The sequence below is a fragment of the Protomyctophum bolini genome (genome assembly GCF_963924005.1).
Source record: "Protomyctophum bolini genome assembly, chromosome: 13".
Classification (NCBI taxonomy): Eukaryota; Metazoa; Chordata; class Actinopteri; order Myctophiformes; family Myctophidae; genus Protomyctophum; species Protomyctophum bolini.
The window spans coordinates 13,197,930-13,216,262 of NC_137874.1; the positions used below are offsets into that span (position 1 = coordinate 13,197,930).

General features: G+C 43.3%; 1 protein-coding gene across 1 annotated transcript; it reads right to left on the reverse strand.

Annotated features, from left to right (window-relative positions):
- Window positions 1-10,897: 10,897 nt before the first annotated feature.
- Window positions 10,898-16,679, reverse strand: LOC308327521 (uncharacterized protein; the record flags this gene model as incomplete). Its single annotated transcript, XM_080781041.1, has 4 exons — window positions 16,542-16,679; window positions 12,822-13,222; window positions 11,739-12,231; window positions 10,898-10,930 (listed from the first exon to the last, which is right to left on the reverse strand). Exons 2-4 carry the CDS (start codon window positions 13,220-13,222, stop codon window positions 10,898-10,900), a joined length of 927 nt encoding a protein of 308 aa, XP_080637167.1. The 5' UTR covers window positions 16,542-16,679.
- Between the last annotated feature and the right edge of the window lie 1,654 nt (window positions 16,680-18,333).

The window sequence follows — 18,333 nt, forward strand, 5'->3', positions numbered from 1 at the left end:
GGGTCTTTCCAAGAAAATGAACAAACTGCTTTGTTCCTGGTTTCCCTGCAGCCAATCCCAGAGTCCCACAGGCTGATAGCAGCACATAGGACCTCTTTCAGGAACTCCACGTCCATAAACAGCCCCCTCACTCACGCACACACACACACACACACACACACACACACACACACACACACACACACACACACACACACACACACACACACACACACACACACACACACACACGTACACACCCTCATCATGTTGACCACTGAAAAAATATATATCTGCATTAACGGCTTGGCGGTAAAGTTATTTCCTGTAACCCCCCCCCCCCCCCCTCCCTCCCTCGCACACACACAGAAACATGCACACACACACACACACACACACACACACACACACACACGTCTCCAGATTCCTCCACAGGAACACAGTGGGCTGCCTATGTTCACACTGGCTGCTATTTTTACTCTCAGTTAGGGGGTGAGGGGTGGGGGGCAGTTCCTTGAATGACTGCAAACATGGACACACGCATGCACGCACACGCGCACACACGCGCACACACACACACACACACACACACACACACACACACACACACACACACACACACACACACACACACACACACACACACACACACACACACACACACACACACACACACACACACACACGTGTATTACGCAACACTCAACCCTGCACTTTCACATATAGTATACATATCAGTGCATAGTAACCAAGAAAGACAACAAAAAACATAAAGAAAGACCTGCCATCTCCGGTGTACTTCCCGTCTCTGCTTGAGGTATACAGTAGGTGGCTGCCTTCTTAACCCATTATGGATGTTATACTTTAGCTATTGAAAGATAACAGATCTACAAGCTTGTAGCGCGTTTTTTTTTAATCGTGTTCAACTGTTTGAATATATTCTTTCAGAGCGAACGTTTTTAACTCAAATTCTTGCTTCTGGGGAGGGGGGGGGGGTCCATGGAACGACATATTTTCAGATGGGGGTCGGCGGCCAATTACATATATATATTTTTGGGGGTCCTTGACATGAAAATGTTTGAGAAGGACTGACACAGAAACATGTTTTTTTTTTCAGAAAACTGTCAGGATTTAGAAGGCATTTGTAGAATCGTCCTTAGGTCAAAATGGGTTAAGGGAGACCTGAATCAGGTGGGTGTCTACTATTAATTTCCAATGGAAGAATGAATGTGAACACAGTGTCTGATTTCTGAACCATTCTGTAGCCCCATGATAACTGAACAGAACATCATGGGACCCGATGATCGTCACAAGCCACACAATCTTCCCAGATCTTCCCAAATCTTCAGAGAGACAAATCAGGAGAAAATCTACACTTTATTATCGACCAGCAACACACTCTTGCAGGAGCTATAGCACCAGTGAACGTCGGACGTTCGTGAGATTTGCCGCCCGGCACCCACTTAGGAGAGCAAGGATCGGTGTAACATTTCGCCTCTAGTGGCTCCAAATAGGATGGTCTATCTTTCTAAATCAACCATCTTTGATACAGACAGACACAAACACACACACGCACATGCACTCGCACACGCACACGCACACGCACACACACACACACACACACACACACACACACACACACACACACACACACACACACACACACACACACACAGAGCGCAGTGCTTTCCCTATTCTTATTAAATATTGAACGCGCTTCACTCTGACCTCAAAGCACAGAGTCCACAGAGTGCTTAACGCATCACTGATCCTCTGCTCCACTTCATTATGTAGCTGACGTGATTACTGAACGTCCATCCACCCTAACGGTTCAATACAACACATCCTCAGCCTGGCAGGACACACACACACACACACACACTCACACACACACACACACACACACACACACACACACACAGCAGTAGTCCTATACTGGGTGAACACACAGGACCATTGTAGAGGTTCACCCCAGTTTGATAGGCCAGCAGTGACTGACTGCATATTGTACAACTGACCTTAAGCAGCTGCAGCTAATCAAATGAATAATGGGTGTGTCTTGAGATTTACAGTACAGTAGTGCGCAGTACTGTTGACTATTTGTCTATGCTAGACATTGCTATACACCAATGACTTTGGAGGAGAGGAGGGGGAGAGGAGAGGAGAGGGAGAGGAGGGGAGAGGTGAGGAGAGGGGCAGCGAGTTTATTTATAACAGCACTGTCTTTTTTCAAAATCACTGCGTTAATGTATTTCAGAATAATCCCACAGCCTTCTTGGACTCCAGAATCAATCACCCATCCAGTCCTCTGTCCACAGTGCAACACTTGTTTGTGTGATGATGAACCTGCCTTGTGCGAGAGCCACAAGAAGACATTCCAGGAATGTGGGACCGCTGAGGAGGGGAGGGGGCCTCTCCTTTTTTTTGGGGGGGGGTAACAGGTATTCAAATGAGCGCTATAATAGCTGGGCCCGAGTCTGTCAATAAGTGACTTTGAAAGCTGCAGCTCAGTCTATCTGTGTAAGAGACCGCACGTCACAAAAGACACAAAGCCCTTTGATTTGGGGCCAAGCGTGCAGAGCAGGGGGGGCGTGCCAGAGCAGCGCTGTGGGGAAGGTGCCAGGAGCCGCAGGCCTCGTTGACAGGTGTGAGAACACGCTCCCGGGTCACGCTCAGCGCTGGAGAAACTACTCGCATTTTGTTTGACTTATTAAGTATAAGTATCAATACCGCAATGTAGACGTTGCAAGTAGAAGTCTGGTATTCAAAATGTACACGAGTAAAAGTACAAAAGTATTCAAAATGTACCAAAAGTACCAAAAGAGTACCAAAAGTATAAAGTACTCATTATGCAGAATGTCCTGATTCAAAAGTTTTAAAGTTTTAAAACTTTTAGAAAATAGCAGATCTACGAGCTCACAATCTGTCGCATCGCAATACATTGTGAGCTTGTAGATCAGCTTGTAGCTATTTTCAAATGGCCGAAATGTATACAGGGTGTTAATGTGTAGGCTATGTTTTGCAATAATAATCAACACATAAAAAGTAATAGTTTTTCATTACTAGTCATATAGTTGTAGTGGAGTAAAAGTACAATATTAGTTTTTGAGATGTAGTTGCCTACTGTACAAGTATAAAAGTATTGAAAATTGGAAATACTCCAGTAAAAGTACCTCAAAATTGTACTTATTAAGTACAGCACTTGGGTAAAAGTACTTTGCTCACAAACACACTCACAGATGTCCACTGACACGGTGCATGCCGGGAGAGGCTTGGGAGAGGCCAGTGCGGTCCTTTTTTTTTTTTTACCCTTCTTCTGTTTTTGTTTTTTTGAACAGAGAGGAATTTGTGTTTCGAGACACGGCTGCCAAAAAAAAATCGCGTGAGACCCTCTTTTCAGTCCTGCAACCACCTCGAATCTCACCCCACCCACCCCACCCCATCCAACCCCACGCCAGATGGGCATTTTTCTTTTTGCCTCTTTCTCCCTTTTGTCTTAGTGCTTCTAATCACATGAACCCTATACTCTAGGGTGAACGCTCTCATTGAGCTTGTAGATACTCTACTATAAGTAGAGATTTTTGGTGTAGAGGGAAAACAGAGGGCCAATGCAATGCATGAGTGAGGCGCCCCTCACTGAGTTCACATGAGTGTGATTTAATTTTCTGCGTAAAAGAACAGTGACTTGCCTTGTTTGCTGGCATGTGCTATACAGATAATTCCTGCCTTCAAGAACTTCTGAGAAATTTTGTCAAATATGTCACACAACTCCTCAGTATTTCTGACATTCATGAGTCTGATATTGCTCTTAACCTGGCACAGAGATGGTCATTCATAACTCAACAAGAATTCACATCACTCAACGTGTGTGTGTGTGTGTGTGTGTGTGTGTGTGTGTGTGTGTGTGTGTGTGTGTGTGTGTGTGTGTGTGTGTGCGCGCGCACGGCGTGCGTGCGTGGAAGGGAGAGATTCACATAGAGCCCAAACTGGTGTACATGTATGGCTCAGCCTCAAACTGTTTCACATCGACATGCTCTATCATAATGAAAAGTGGTTTCACCTGTTCTGTCTTTAGACGTGACAATTTATGACAAATTACTGGTTATCGTGTGATTTTAACTTGCAACTGCTCAAAAACAGAACAGAAAACAATATTGATATGCAACGTGAGAACACAGTTGGTAAGGTAAGGGACGTGACTTGACTTCCTTAGCCTACCGGCAGTGTGCACAATCATTTCGGTGCCGATTGGTATCTACGTAGTAGTTTGTGAGTTTTGTATCACAGTGCAATGCAAACTGTAGCCTACAACAATGCACACGTGTCAGATAATATTAATTTAGAACAGGGATAGGCAACCCTCTAAATCTTAGAACATGTGATATACACATGTAGAGTTGAGAAATCCGTTTGAATAGCCCCTTCAAACAGATTTATACTGACAAGACGATTTACTATACTGCATGCAGTGATTAATACTAGACTCCAGTCTTTGACAAAAAGGAACCAGAAGTACAGTATCAGTAAAATACTGCATCAGGGCAGGTACAGTACAGTATATACAGTACCCCTCTTGGCGCTGGGGAATGACAAAAGGACAGAGTGAGCTGCTGATAAGCCAGCCGGCTAAAGTGCAGCCGCACGCTGAACTGTCACCTTCAGTGACCTCGTTGCAGAAGGACCTCCACACATGTCACACATGGAATCAAATCGGCTGCCAAATAAATGCTGCAGATGGCGTGGTACGGTTCACGGCCAAGGAGGAGGAGACACTGGGGCTTATTATCTGGGCGCGGGAAGGAATCAAAACACTGGCAAACAGCGTCATTCAGCAGTTCAAAGTAGAGGCCCCTTTTCCACCGGGGTTGAACCGGTTCCGTTCTTTTTTTCCCTGCCTAATTTGGAACCAGTTCAGAGTGTTTCCACTGAAAATAAATTGGTTCAGAACCCCAAATGTTGGTTCGGAACTGGAACTTGTTTTCTTTCCCTGAACTGGGAAACCAGTATCCAGATGCAGATGCGATAAAACTTCATAAAGATAAGAAAGGAAAAGGGAAACTGTCACTGCCATTGACAATTGATTTCCCCCGTGAAATGGACACTTCGACCGGTCATATTCGACACATTGTTGGCCAGGCCTGGATTCTAACCTGGGGCAGCTCGGGACTCACGTTGTGAGCTTGTAGATCTGCTGTTTAATGCGAAGATGTCTGGGAGTAGAGTGAAAACAGGAGGACTAATGTAAGCCATAGGGAGCTCACCTAAGTTATATATATATATATATATATATATATATATATATAGTCTTTATCCAATGCAGTTTACCCAGTGTCTTTGTGAATAAATAAAGCTACAGTATGGGTGAGTCACAACAACGTAGTGTATCACCCTGCTATCCATTTGGCAATAAAGACAATCTCAATACACACCTATTTAACCCAGTAAAACCGGGAAAATATCAGCCATTTTAGATTTATCTTGTTGGGAGCTGCAAACTTGTTATACATCTGCTATATTTGAACATTTTTGAAAAATCTTGAAAATGTGTGCACACTACTGATTTACTACTGAAGGCCTCAGGTCTTAAAGGTTATATTCAGTGATTTCACTTAATTCAAATATCACCTCTTTTTGTTTTGTTGTGATAATCCTCCCTACTATAGAATGAGCTGACCATATAAGAAGTTCCCCAGTTAACCCCCGGGGGTCAAAAAAGCGTGTGGTAACATTTTGTTACCCAAGTACACTAAGACAACTAAGACTGTCTGTCCATATGGACCCTGGAACCACCTCAAGGACCGCTGGGGGCCCCGGGACACCACTTTGTGAACGACTGATGTACAAAATGTGATGACAAGAAGGAGTGTCAGAATGCAAGACCTTGTTAATTGTTGCTCATCTCATATCTACTGTCTGCTTAATTGTTTCCTCAAAGATAAGAGTAGCAAAAAACGAAAAACGAAATAGTAAAAAAGAAATAAAGATCTCCATCTTTGCAGTCATTTTCCTCTTGCAGCCCCAGTTCTTCTCCATCACAAACCCAAAGCATCTCTTTGGTTCTTCATTCATTCCTGATTAGAGATCTTCTTTGCAGGCCCTGTGCAGTTCAGCAGGTGCAGTAGTACTCCATTCTCCGGTAAGATGCTGCTTAGTTCCTGGTGGGAATCACTGAGCACATTCCTGTGCTCTCAAAGTGCTTTAACAATAACAAGCTATAAAAGGAATAAAGGGTTCCGACAGACCTTTAATAAGGTCTAAGGTTGTCCATAATTTGGGAGGTAAGGTGTTCCATCATTTGGGAGCACAACTGAACAAATCTGCATGTCCAATTTGTATGATTTTCTTGGTATTCTCTGTCACTGTCGGTATTGGTATCGGTATCGGTATAGGCCATAACTGCCAGTTCCCATCTGATGTCGCGTGGGAGTCCCGCCCGATCCAGATCGTGCTGAATAACCGCCAGCTTGCATAACGTCTTCAGACTAGGACTTAGGTGTAAAATGCATATGTCATCGGGCATATATTGCATTCCGAAGAGGATGATACAATCTTCCACCATGCAAGAGCATGTCCCAGACGTCCAGTATGGCTGTTTACCAACGGGCTCGACCTTCCTCCAGCAGAAGGTCTCTGGACTGAATTTCCACAGATCATTTGGGTTCCGGTCCAATTTGACACCGCCAAGTATGTACAGCTCCTCGTTGTGGGCAAAGGCTGAATGACACCAGCGTCCTTCTGGAAGAAGCTGTGCAGTGGGCATACACAGCCAGCAGTCAGTATCTGTGTCAAATACTCGGAGGTTGTAGTGGTCCTCGCTCTGATTCCCTCCACCACCAAATACAAACATCTTTGTCCCAATGATGGTGGCAGAGTGGTGCCCTGAAGCAGGTGCCACACCTGTGTGGTTAATCAAAGACCAGACCATCGTGGTGGCGTCAAACTTGTAGATGTCATTAGTGTACCTAGACAGTCCACTTAATCTTACATATCCGCCAAAGATGTACATGACCTTCCCAAGGACACAGGCCGAGTGGCCGTACCTCGCCTCCGGGACGGTCCCAGAAACCGTCGGCATGAACCAGCTGTGGGCATCAACGTCAAAAGTGTAAAGTGCGTTGCAGAATTCACTCTGGTAAACGTAGATGATGTAGACATAGACGATGTCTTCTATCAGCACGGCGGTGTGGCCGCAGTGCACCTCAGTGACACCTCTGTTCCACCGAGGGCGCGCTGAGGTCCCGTCGAGGTGTTCTTGGTGTTCTTCTCCCGTGGCTTGGCTGGCGGGGGTCAGCTGGGACAACTTCACCCAGCGCAGAGACACTGTGTTGAAGACGTGCACATTGATCTGACAAACGTTGTCGAAGAGCTCCCAGCCAAAGGAATACACCTTCTGGCCGACTGCCACCGCAGCATGGTAGGCCCTCATCCTCCCGTCCTTACGGTGCACCGTCCAGAGCATCCTTTCACAGCGGGTGAAAAGAAAACCGCGAGTGCGGCCACTTATATTGGTAGAGCGGCACAAATGCCACACAGAGCTCGGCCAATCCGCAAAGCCGTTAGATTGGTTTGGCCAATCAAATCAATCAATCAATAAAACTTTTTTGAGGGGCGCCTATGTCCAGCTTTTATTGAATGTAACCCAAATTTCGTCCTAACACAAACATTTGAAATGCCATTGACAATGAATGGACAATTTTGAGAGTAACACAAACATTGATGACAAAGGTGAAGACGCAAATTCTGATTGGTCGGAATGAGATGATGTATGATGATGTACGATGAGAGTGCCCCTCACTTCACACAGGTGTGATTTTCAGAGTACATTTAAAACAGCTGTAATCGACCAAAGTTCTACACAAGTTAAAAGCAAAGCAATTACATCAAAGCGAAGAATATATACATGTATACTGTACATGCAAGAGACATACACACATAAAATGATATGTACACCGTACCTGTACACACAAAAATAAGAAAGTTGCAAAAGAGGGGCCCTATATATACATATTTTATGACGTAACTATCAGACAAAACAAACATGGACAAAACAAACATTAAACTCTGTCCATGTCAATGGCGTTTTTAATGTTTGTTTGAGGAAAAACAAACATTAAACCTGCATATAGCACCCCTCAAAAAACATATCAGTTTTGTGACGGGCACAGGGGGCCACGCATTAAAAGTAATTTAATTCACAAAACTTTAAATGTGTGGCCCTAGTGCCCCCCCCCACAAATGACCGGAACTACTTAACATTCACCAAAACCAGAGCAGAACTCCCACCGCGGGACTCAATTAATACAGTTGCAACCACTATATGGCAAGTATTTCATACAACTTAAGTTCAGAAATTGTGAACTATCCCTTTAAGTAAAAAGTGGGAAGCTGATGCCTGTTGATCTGCCTATGATGATGTTCATATGTTGGATTAAAGTGCACATATATAATAATATATAATACCGGGCATTTGGGTCTTCAGCCTTGGCTTGTGTGTCAATGAAAAGTGTTGTAATTGGGAAAGTATAGTAGATCCGATCCCATATGCCGGGTGGCCACCTTGCAACCAAATGGCTAGTTCTGGTCCTTAGCCTTGTGTGATGCCTATCCCATAGCCTGCAGGCTGGATGACTGCTTTGCGATTGACTGATTTGGAAAAAACATCAGCTAATTGAGGCCATTGGCCTGCTGTCAACTTACACAAGAAATATGATTGCAATATCTGCATGCCTTGCAGAAATAATTACAGTCATCAAGTGTGGTCAATAAAGTCATTTGAAATAGATGTATCACTTACAGCCACAACTGACTTCTGGGCCCAAATTGCCCAAAAAAAACACATTTTCGATGATTAACAACATTAAGCTCCAATATTCAGTATAAAATAATAACCCACAGGGGAGACTACACTCAGAAAGGAATATCTGATATCTGATCAAAATGTACACAAAACAAGCGGCAAGACACTGGCACAGCACACCCGTCCAACACTTCTGATGAGAAATAACAAATAATTTCTCTATCGGGCTGCCGAATTCCACCAACCCTGTCTCTGTGCTTACTACAGTAGGTGACCTAACAGTGGGCTATCCCACTGCTATGAACTCATAATTATACTATTGCCAAGAAAAACATTCTGTTCAACTGGAAATCTAGGAAAAAACCACAACCACAGTTGTCTACCCTGCTCACAGAATACATATCAATGGGAAAGATTACTGCTGAGTCAAATGGAAAATTGTCATAGATTATTTCATAAACCAATATAAGTAAGTATGTAAGTACACATACACTGTATGGCCCAATTATGTCAGAGGCCAGTATGTGCTTTTTCTGCAGCGTGAGTCAGCTAAACGCCGGGGCTCCACCGGGCACGTTGAGTCTCCGTCGCGTGCGTCAAAAAACGAACCGGGGCAATTTTAATGCAGTCATGCAAGGCAACACGGGCAGTGGAGCCACCCTTCATTGATTAAAAAGGGAACATTCCCTGACGGTGACAGAGACGCGACACTGACGCGCCTGGTGGAGCCCCGTGGGCCCGGTGTAACCTTTATGTACAATTTCTGTATGTACCTTTATGTATGTTACATTATGTACAAGTACAAACCGTGGACATGACACTAGTATGTTACATTATGTACAAATACACCCCCTGGGCATGACACTAGTACGTCGTATGAATTTACCAATCCAGGTTATCCAACCCAGCAATCCTTTATGTTGAGTGGAGCTCAGCAGGGAGCTTGGCACCAGCTTTATATGGACGATTTGTATGACTCAGCCAGGGGAACTGAACCCCTGACCTCCCAGTTTCAGGGCACACATGACTCTAACCACAAAGCCACTGAGCTGCTAATAAACCAACGTATTAACCCACTAACTACACCTAATTGCCACATGTGTGCGCTCATACTGTACACACTGACACGTAGGCAAACCACACACACAGTTCAGTTTGAATGTTTATTTCTAATTCTAATTTCAATTATTACTATTCTCCGTTTAGGACAGACAGACAGACAGACAGACAGACAGACAGAGAGACAGACAGACAGACAGACAGACAGACAGACAGACAGACAGACAGACGTGGCTTGTTTGCTTCTCTTTCATACAGTACAGACAAATAAATCCCCTTGTTTGGTCAATTAATTTAAATGAAAAGTTGTTCCCAATAACTATCTAAATAAATGAATAAATATATTAGTCAATCATCAAGCATAATTATTACAATGACAAGAACAAAAACAAAAACCTAACAATACTGCCCTCCAGTGGCAGAACTGAGTTACACACAGCATAATGCAGAGCCTCCAGTAATGATAATGAGACAGTAGAGTGGTGCTGTGCTGCTGCTACTGAATCGATTTATGTTCCACTCAGACAGATTGGATGAATGGTGAAAGATGCTGAGTCTAAAGAAAGACAGATAAAGTGTATAGCGGTCAGGACTGTGCTCTCTCTGGAAGCTACTATCAATCCTACTGTACTGCGTGTACAGTACTACCACTGCTTCCACCGCTCCTACTGCAGTGTTTACCAAACACAGGGTCCACAGCTCATTTTGGAAGACAAGACAATTGTTCTGAAAGACAGACAGACGCCTGTTTACACGGCAGTGATTCCCACTTTTGATTATGCATTTGGCCATGGGCCCCCATTTAATAAGATAAGATCTCTGTTACCCGAATATAAATGTAAACTATCATGTATTTGATGATGACATATGTATGATGATGATGTCTGATGATGATGTAGTGGCCCACATGACGTCACAGTCATTTATTTTTCTATTGACTTGAATGGAAATTGGGGACGGAATAAATGGAGTTGGAACAACTGATGTTCGGGAGGTTTGGCCAAGCAATCACCACCCACCTGCCACTGTCAACCATACTCCATGTCTATTCAATGAACAACCCTAAAGGTTCTTATGTCTGATGCTTGGTCTTTCCTAGTGACACACAAACACACAAATCCACATGTTGGAGTGGTTAGCATCGCTAAAAAAAGAAGCATGCTTGCCGTTTGGCTGATTGCATTCAGTTCTAGTTCTGGCTAAACAGGTTGTATTAGGCTCTGTGTCCACTGAGGCTTTTATTCCCCCATAAGCACAAGGTGAATGGCCAGCAGCCACATTGCTGGTGTCTCCAAAAACATGGCACTCTCTCAATCCACTATAAACAATTAAAAACATGCGCTGCAATTAAATAACATATTGGTGGACAGGGGGCCTCATACAATACATCACTCTTTTGTGTATGTGTTTTGTGTTCTGTGTTCAAGTGTTATTCATTAGGGAATATCTTTTCTTGAAAACAAAATGTGTCTGAATTGGAAAATATTATATACTATATATATGTTTTTTTTAAACCTTTAATCTTTTTATAAAGTAAAGTAACTAGTTACTTTCATAATTTAGTAACTAGTAAAGTAATTAGTTACTTTTTCAGACTAGTAACTATAACTATAACTAATTACTTTTTTAAAGTAACTTGAATAACACTGATGTAATGTAAAATAATCACCTTTGATACAAAGTCAAGTGAAGTAATAATATTATATTTATTAGTTTTAATTAGTAAAGATTAAGTTATTACACTTTCCAAGTAATTTGCAACACTGTTCTCCACACACCTGCTGTCTGTCTCTAGCCTGGCGTATAGCCAGCCTTCATCTGCCTTTGCAATGCATATTGCCCCAGGCAGGTTAACATCCACGCAGTGATATTAGTATCGCCACGGGAGGCTAGTCTGTCTCACCTGTTTGTCGTCTTCATCAATCAGCTCGTCTTCCAGGAGGAAGACCTCTTCCTCTCCCACGGATTCTGGTTGGCTGTCGCCGGCGGGGCAAGGACCAGGTGAGGCGTCTGTCATCAGCCTCTTCTTGTTCCACTTCTGGTTCCGTCGGCGCCGGCTGACCAGGAACTCCTTGTACTGCAGCGTGTGGGGGAAATCATCTCCGTCGTCCTCGTCACCTTCGTCCTCTCCGGCCGCAGTGGGGGAGGAGGAGGAGGAGGAGGAGGAGGAGGAAGACTCCTCCTCGCCATCGGAGCTCTCGTTGAAGGAGGCTCTCTGCTGGCCGGTGGCGGAGCCGTCGGGGTCATGGTCGGAGAACACGATGGCGCTGGGCTTGTGTTTGACCACCCTCAGATGATCCCGAGTAGGGCAGCAGTCCGCCGGCTGTGGCTCCGCGGACATGGGACGACGGGAACCATGGTCAGAGACTTCTGGTGGTTCCCGAGGTGAAGAACACCTGCAATTGAGACCGGAAGGGTTAATCATGCTGATCGATTGAATCTTCGAAAATAATCTTCAAAAATTGCAAAAACTGACGATTCAGCAACGGGTTGTGAGCTTGTGGATCTTCTGTTTTCACATTTCTTTGTATGATGAAGAATATATGTACAGCTTAAGTACCTATAGTTAAAATACTGTATGTTTATTAGTCATTATTTCTAGGCTTGAGTAGTCTACTTTACACATATGTTTAATTGAATATATACACACACAAAACACAGACATGCAATCCTATGTTGTTTGTACATCTATTTTTTATATACAGTAGCATAGATAGATAGATAGATAGATAGATAGATAGATAGATAGATAGATAGATAGATAGATAGATAGATAGATAGATAGATAGATAGATAGATAGATAGATAGATAGATAGAAGTTAAGGCCGCAAAAGTTAAGCCTAATTAATTAAAAAGGAAGTCGATTCATTGACATATAAAACCTAATACCCTGCATTTCGATTATTGGATTAATCGAAGAAGTAATCAATTATCAACATAATAATAAGCTCTGAGAAAATAGTTCCAAAAGAGTTCCAGCCCTACCTGCAGTGCTCTGTATTCTTTGATTCCAGATCAGAGTTAGTACAACTGAGGGAGGAGCATTGACCCTGGACTGGCGTCTCCTCCTGGTCGGTGGTCAGGAGTGCTTCGCTGTGCTGCTCAGCAGAGACACAGGGGGCGCTGTTGTTCACGTTCATATCACCGTGGTTCCTCCTGGCCATTACGTGATCCTCCTGGTTGTCCAGGAGGGGATGAGGAGGAGGTTCAGACATGGTTTGCAGATTTCGCAGGGAAGCGTGCCTGGGGTCTTCTGGGGAGGGGTCTTTTTCTAGCCCGGAATGCCTTTGCCGGTCACCCAGAGGGAGTCCCACGGTGTGAGGGTAGCGCTGGACGGGGAGGGTGGTGACGGGACCCTCATGCATCACTAAGGGCCTGGTCCTCATCTGTGGGAAAGGCAACAAGAAGGTGGGATCAATTAGACATAGAGTTGGGGAGTTTTCAGGTTAGTACTATTTACCAAAGCGCCAGTAGCCCATTGGTTTATGTGTATTTATTTATGTGTACTTTGGTAGAGCTTACACACTTTACCAGAATATATAAATGAACAAGGATGAGAAGAAGGAGCGGTAGAAAAGGTTTTGGGGGGGGGGGGGTAGAAAGAAAGAGATGAAGAGGTGTTTAAATTTGGGTAAAGGAAACGTCATGTCCACACAAGTGCAGATGGTGCAGAATATGCCTCTATAATTTGCCATCTGCTTCCATGGAGGCTTTTCAAGTCAGGATCTGCTTGAGGAACACAAGCACAGAAAACAGGAAGGATGGCAATGTCGCCCCCTGCTGCTTGTGTATCTACACAAGGCTTTTCAAGTCATTCATTCCTTGATCAGAAATAGATAAACCATGGGTTTAGTAGCCTCGCGACCTTGGTAGGGGCTTTCAAGCTTTCCTTTTTTTTAAAGATTTGTTTTTGGCTTTTCTGCCTTTATTGATAGTATCAAGTGAAGATAGTAAATAGACAGGAAAGAGGGAGAGAGAGAGAAGGGGAGAGACCTTCAGCAAAGGTCATCATGAACGGGACTCGAACACGCAAGGCGCTGTCAGGCCAAAGCCTATATGCGGCATGCGCCTGGACCACTTGGCCAGCGGGTGCCGGCTTTCAAGCTTTCCTGACCAACCTTTTCACATTACATACAGTTAAACAAACAAACATATGCACAATGTCTCCATCACAGTTCCTTACTCCCACCCCACAGCTGACTACTCCAATTAACCACTATACATCCAAAGCCTCTTCAATATCACCTCGCTTAATGAAGTCCAAGAACCTCTCCCATATATCCTGACCAACCTTTTAGTTCAAACACATTGTTTGCTTCCTGCTAGATATTTTGGGCTAAAAGGAACACCCAGCCTCCACTTCCCTTAACTTCCTGACATGTGTTTTTGTCTTGTTTGTCCAATAACTATCACAATCAATCTGTCACAACATGTCACAACAACACTAGATTTACTGCAAGTGTTGCATAGTGTCTTAATTTAACTCTGAGCGTGTACAAATGGTACCAAATGGACACGTAAGCATCCATTTGGTTCCATTTCCAATTTACCTGTAGTTGTAATGAGATCCATTTCTTTACATAACTTAGTTTAACCAGTGAAAATACAGTATTGATCTGTCCCTCCCCCCCCCCCTTTCTGCTTCCCTTTCTTTTTATGGAAATAACTAAAACGGTGGTACTTGTACAAAAACTAATTTCATTACACCTGTAAACCTGTGATGTGACAATAAAGTTGAATTCTTCTAATCAGTCAAACTCCCATATTCTGCCTTTTTACAGTTCAAACTAGTAAAAACTAGTTTGAACTGTAAAAAGGCAGAATATGACACAGGTTCACATGCAGGGCTGCCAACCCTCCTTGATTCAGCAGGAGTCTCATCGATTTCAATCACATCTCATTGATTGTCATTTTTCCGTGATTTCTCCTTGATTTGGTGTATCAGACTCCCTAAGTTCATCAGAACACAGGAAAAATCTACTCTGTTAAAAGGTTTCTGTGGGCGTACCCCGAGATGTGGCTGTGGTCAGCGCATGCAATCATACAGAGATATTCAGTTTTAAGTAATGAATGGTTAGCTTTAAATTATGGAATTTGAAATTGCTTTGTCATGCTTTGTCATCATCATATCAATTTCTGTCTGCCTACTTTTAGCTTATTAAAATAGATGACATTTCAAAATGTGCCAATCATTTTCCAATGCTAGCAGTAAAGCAAGCCTGATAAAAGTATCAAACTCCCACAATTCAGCAGAACACAGGAAATGACATCTACTCTGTTAAAATTCGGATGTTGGCAGGCCTGGTTCACATGCCTTAATAGGCAGTACAGTACAAAATAAATCCACAACACACTCACTGACGAAAGTTTTTGAAAACAGCGTTAAGTCAAAGCAATAAGAAACAATGATAAACACTTGTAAAAGATACAGTACATCTCAAAGCAGCTACAGCTGTGTGAGGTCTTCCATGGTAAACTCCTTAATTAAATGAAAGAAGGCAATTTGAGACGGGTCTGCAGTTCATTACAGGCACAGGTCAAATAAGGTGACTGTTTGACCATTGGTGTGTAAGAGAAATCCTTCTAATAATTTTGTGAAAAGTTGCAAAAGCAAGAAGACTCATTATACTCTAGTTCAGTAGTTCCCAAAGTGGTGTCCGGGGACCCCTAGGGGTACTTGAGGGAGTTCCAGGGGGTCCCCAGCTAAATGATAGTTAGGAACCAAATGGACCCTTATGGGTCTGTAACTCTGAGAGTGTACAAATGGAACCTGTTATTTGGTTCCATTTGTACACTCTCAGAGTTAAATGAACAGTGATTTTACAATATAAATTGGGGGTCCCAGAGATAGAAATGCCATTAAATGGGGCACCGTAGCCTAATTCAGGTCAATCCGGGGACCCTTGAAATGAAAATGGTTGAGAATCACTGCTAGAGCCGTAAAAACCTTCTCTTATGGGGGTCCCTGGCATATATTTTCAAATGGGGGGTCCTCGGGCTAATTAGTGTAAATTTGGAGGTCCTTGACATGAAAAAGTTTGGTAACCACTGCTCTAGTTGAGCAGCAGATATGCAACATCAGTAACTAAGTCAGTAAGTAGCACCAAAGTAGAAGTAGTCAGGTTTTTCATTCAAAAAAAAAAAAAACTAGGAAAAACTAGTAAATCTGCAAAGTAACTATTAATTACAAGCTTTCAAGTCATTGTAGTGGAATAAAAAAGCCCTAGATTTGACTCTGAGGTGTAGTGGAGTAGTATAAAACAAATAAGTAAGTGTTCCATAGAATAAATGTAATAAATACTCAAGTAAAGTAAAAGTAACAAAAAATGTAGTACAGCAAGTAAATGCACTTAGTTAGATACTCAATTTACAATTCAGGGATTTAGCAGGTCTACTCTCTTAATCCAGAGCGAGGCAAATGAAGCCAAATATCAAATGCGATAGAGATGGTTATCTAGGATCATAATATGTAACCTAAGACCCCAGCATCAGTCTAAACAGTATAATATAAAATAAATGAAAAAAATATATCTACATTGAAACTACACAAACTATAAGCCAGGTCACAAATTAACCTGGCATCTGTCTAAGTATCATGCTGTTTTAAGTAAGTAAGCTACAGTAAGTTAGATCAGACAGTAACCGACAGCTTAAGAAAGCAGCTCATGGATATTGAGCAACAATGAATTGCAGCGTTGAACGTACCAGTGCTGTGTGTCACATCCCCAAAGAGACTGGCACCCAGGGTTACATCCAAGCGTCCCCAGCAGCACTTGAAGCAAGCGTAGCGGGCCGTTCACTGGACCAGAACCACACACAGGAGAGCCAGTTCCACTGCTGTAACGGCAAACGGGAGCAGAGAGAGAGGAGGGAGAGGGTTATTTTTCACAGAAGAAACAGACAGCAGACGCCTGGAAGGGGAGGGGAGTAAAGGAATGCTTTTTCCTCCTCTGACACCACCACCCCAACAAAGAGAGAGAGAGAGATACAGGTGTGTGTGTGTGTGTGTGTGTGTGTGTGTGTGTGTGTGTGTCGTGTGGAGGAGTTTTCACACATTTTGTAACTTGTCAAGTGGTATGTATTTTTGGATCAAGTGTGTGGAACGTGTATGTCTGTGTGTGGGTTTTCTTTTTTTTTTTAGTGGGCAAAATAAATTACACCCCACTCTATTTCTGTAAATAAATACTAAGTACTGCTTCTAGTATTGATGATTTCTTTATGTCTTGATGAATTCAATACATAGGACCACCTATCAGGGCATTTTGTGTAGTCATTTTAGCATTATTGTAACTATACCGCTTTCTGTTCTGCAAACTGTTAATAAAGTAAATCAATCAAACAAACAAACAAATAGACATGCAGATCAATCGATGCCCGTTGAGCAATAAGAGCACTAGAGTAATATAGGCATGGCAGACAGGATGAAAATGTGTTCCAGACAGTGCACAGTGCCACGTGTGACCAGACTTTAACTCAAAGTGTGAAGGTCTTGTGGTGCACGCGTTCTCCCTCTCGCTCCATTCCAGCCTGCATGTCAGTCATCCTAATGTTATAGTAGGACTGGAGGCAACGGACTGACTCTTCACCTGAGGTGTGCACATTCCTCAGTAGAGGATGAGGTAATGCGTCAAACATCCTCCCCTGTCCTCTCCAACCCTTCCTCCTTGTGTTCTCTAATAACACCATCTCATATACTGTATGGCTGTCTGCAAGCAAACAGTGGAGTTTATGAGTCTTTCAACTCAACTCAAAGTTTATTTATAGACAGAGGAGCACGCTTATAATGGCCAAGGTCGACCAAAGTGCTATACAGATTAAAAACAGAATGTTAAATATTTTTCCTCCCTGCTCTCCCTTCTCCATGGCCCACCCCCATCGTTTTTCTTCTTTTCTGCAAAAAGAAAACGTATGCAACAAACTATTTTCACCAACTTCTTTACACCTAAATCAGTGATGTGACCATAACATTGGTTCTGATTGTGATTCAAAGCATCAAACAAAACATTATGCAACAGGATATGTTCAGGGTGCCAAGCTCAACTGGAAGCCGGGGAATAATTTGCCCGTTGTAATGAATTAATTTAAAAACATCTATGGACTGTCTGGGCAGATCTGACACGGAGGGACAAGCTGTTCCAGAGCCTGGGGGCGACCACTGCAAAAGGCTCGTTCACTTTTTAGCCTAGCCCTCCTGGGCACAACCAACAGCTGGTCAGCCAACCCCAGGTCTCGGGGTGGGGTTTGTGGCCGTAAAGAAGTTATACAAGGAATGGGGGGGGGACAGGGGACAACATAATTTTATTATTAAGGGGCCAAGCCCTAAGGGCCTATGGTCCCTTATTGTATTTAGAAGAAGAGACTGAGAGCACTCTCAGTCAAAACATGCAGTTTACCGGGTGCACGTCAAGCCTTCCTCAGTGTGTATATCATAGACGCGCTGAGGAAGGCTTGGCGCAGAAACGTGTCCGTGTTTTGTCTGTCTGTCCGTATTCCGTGC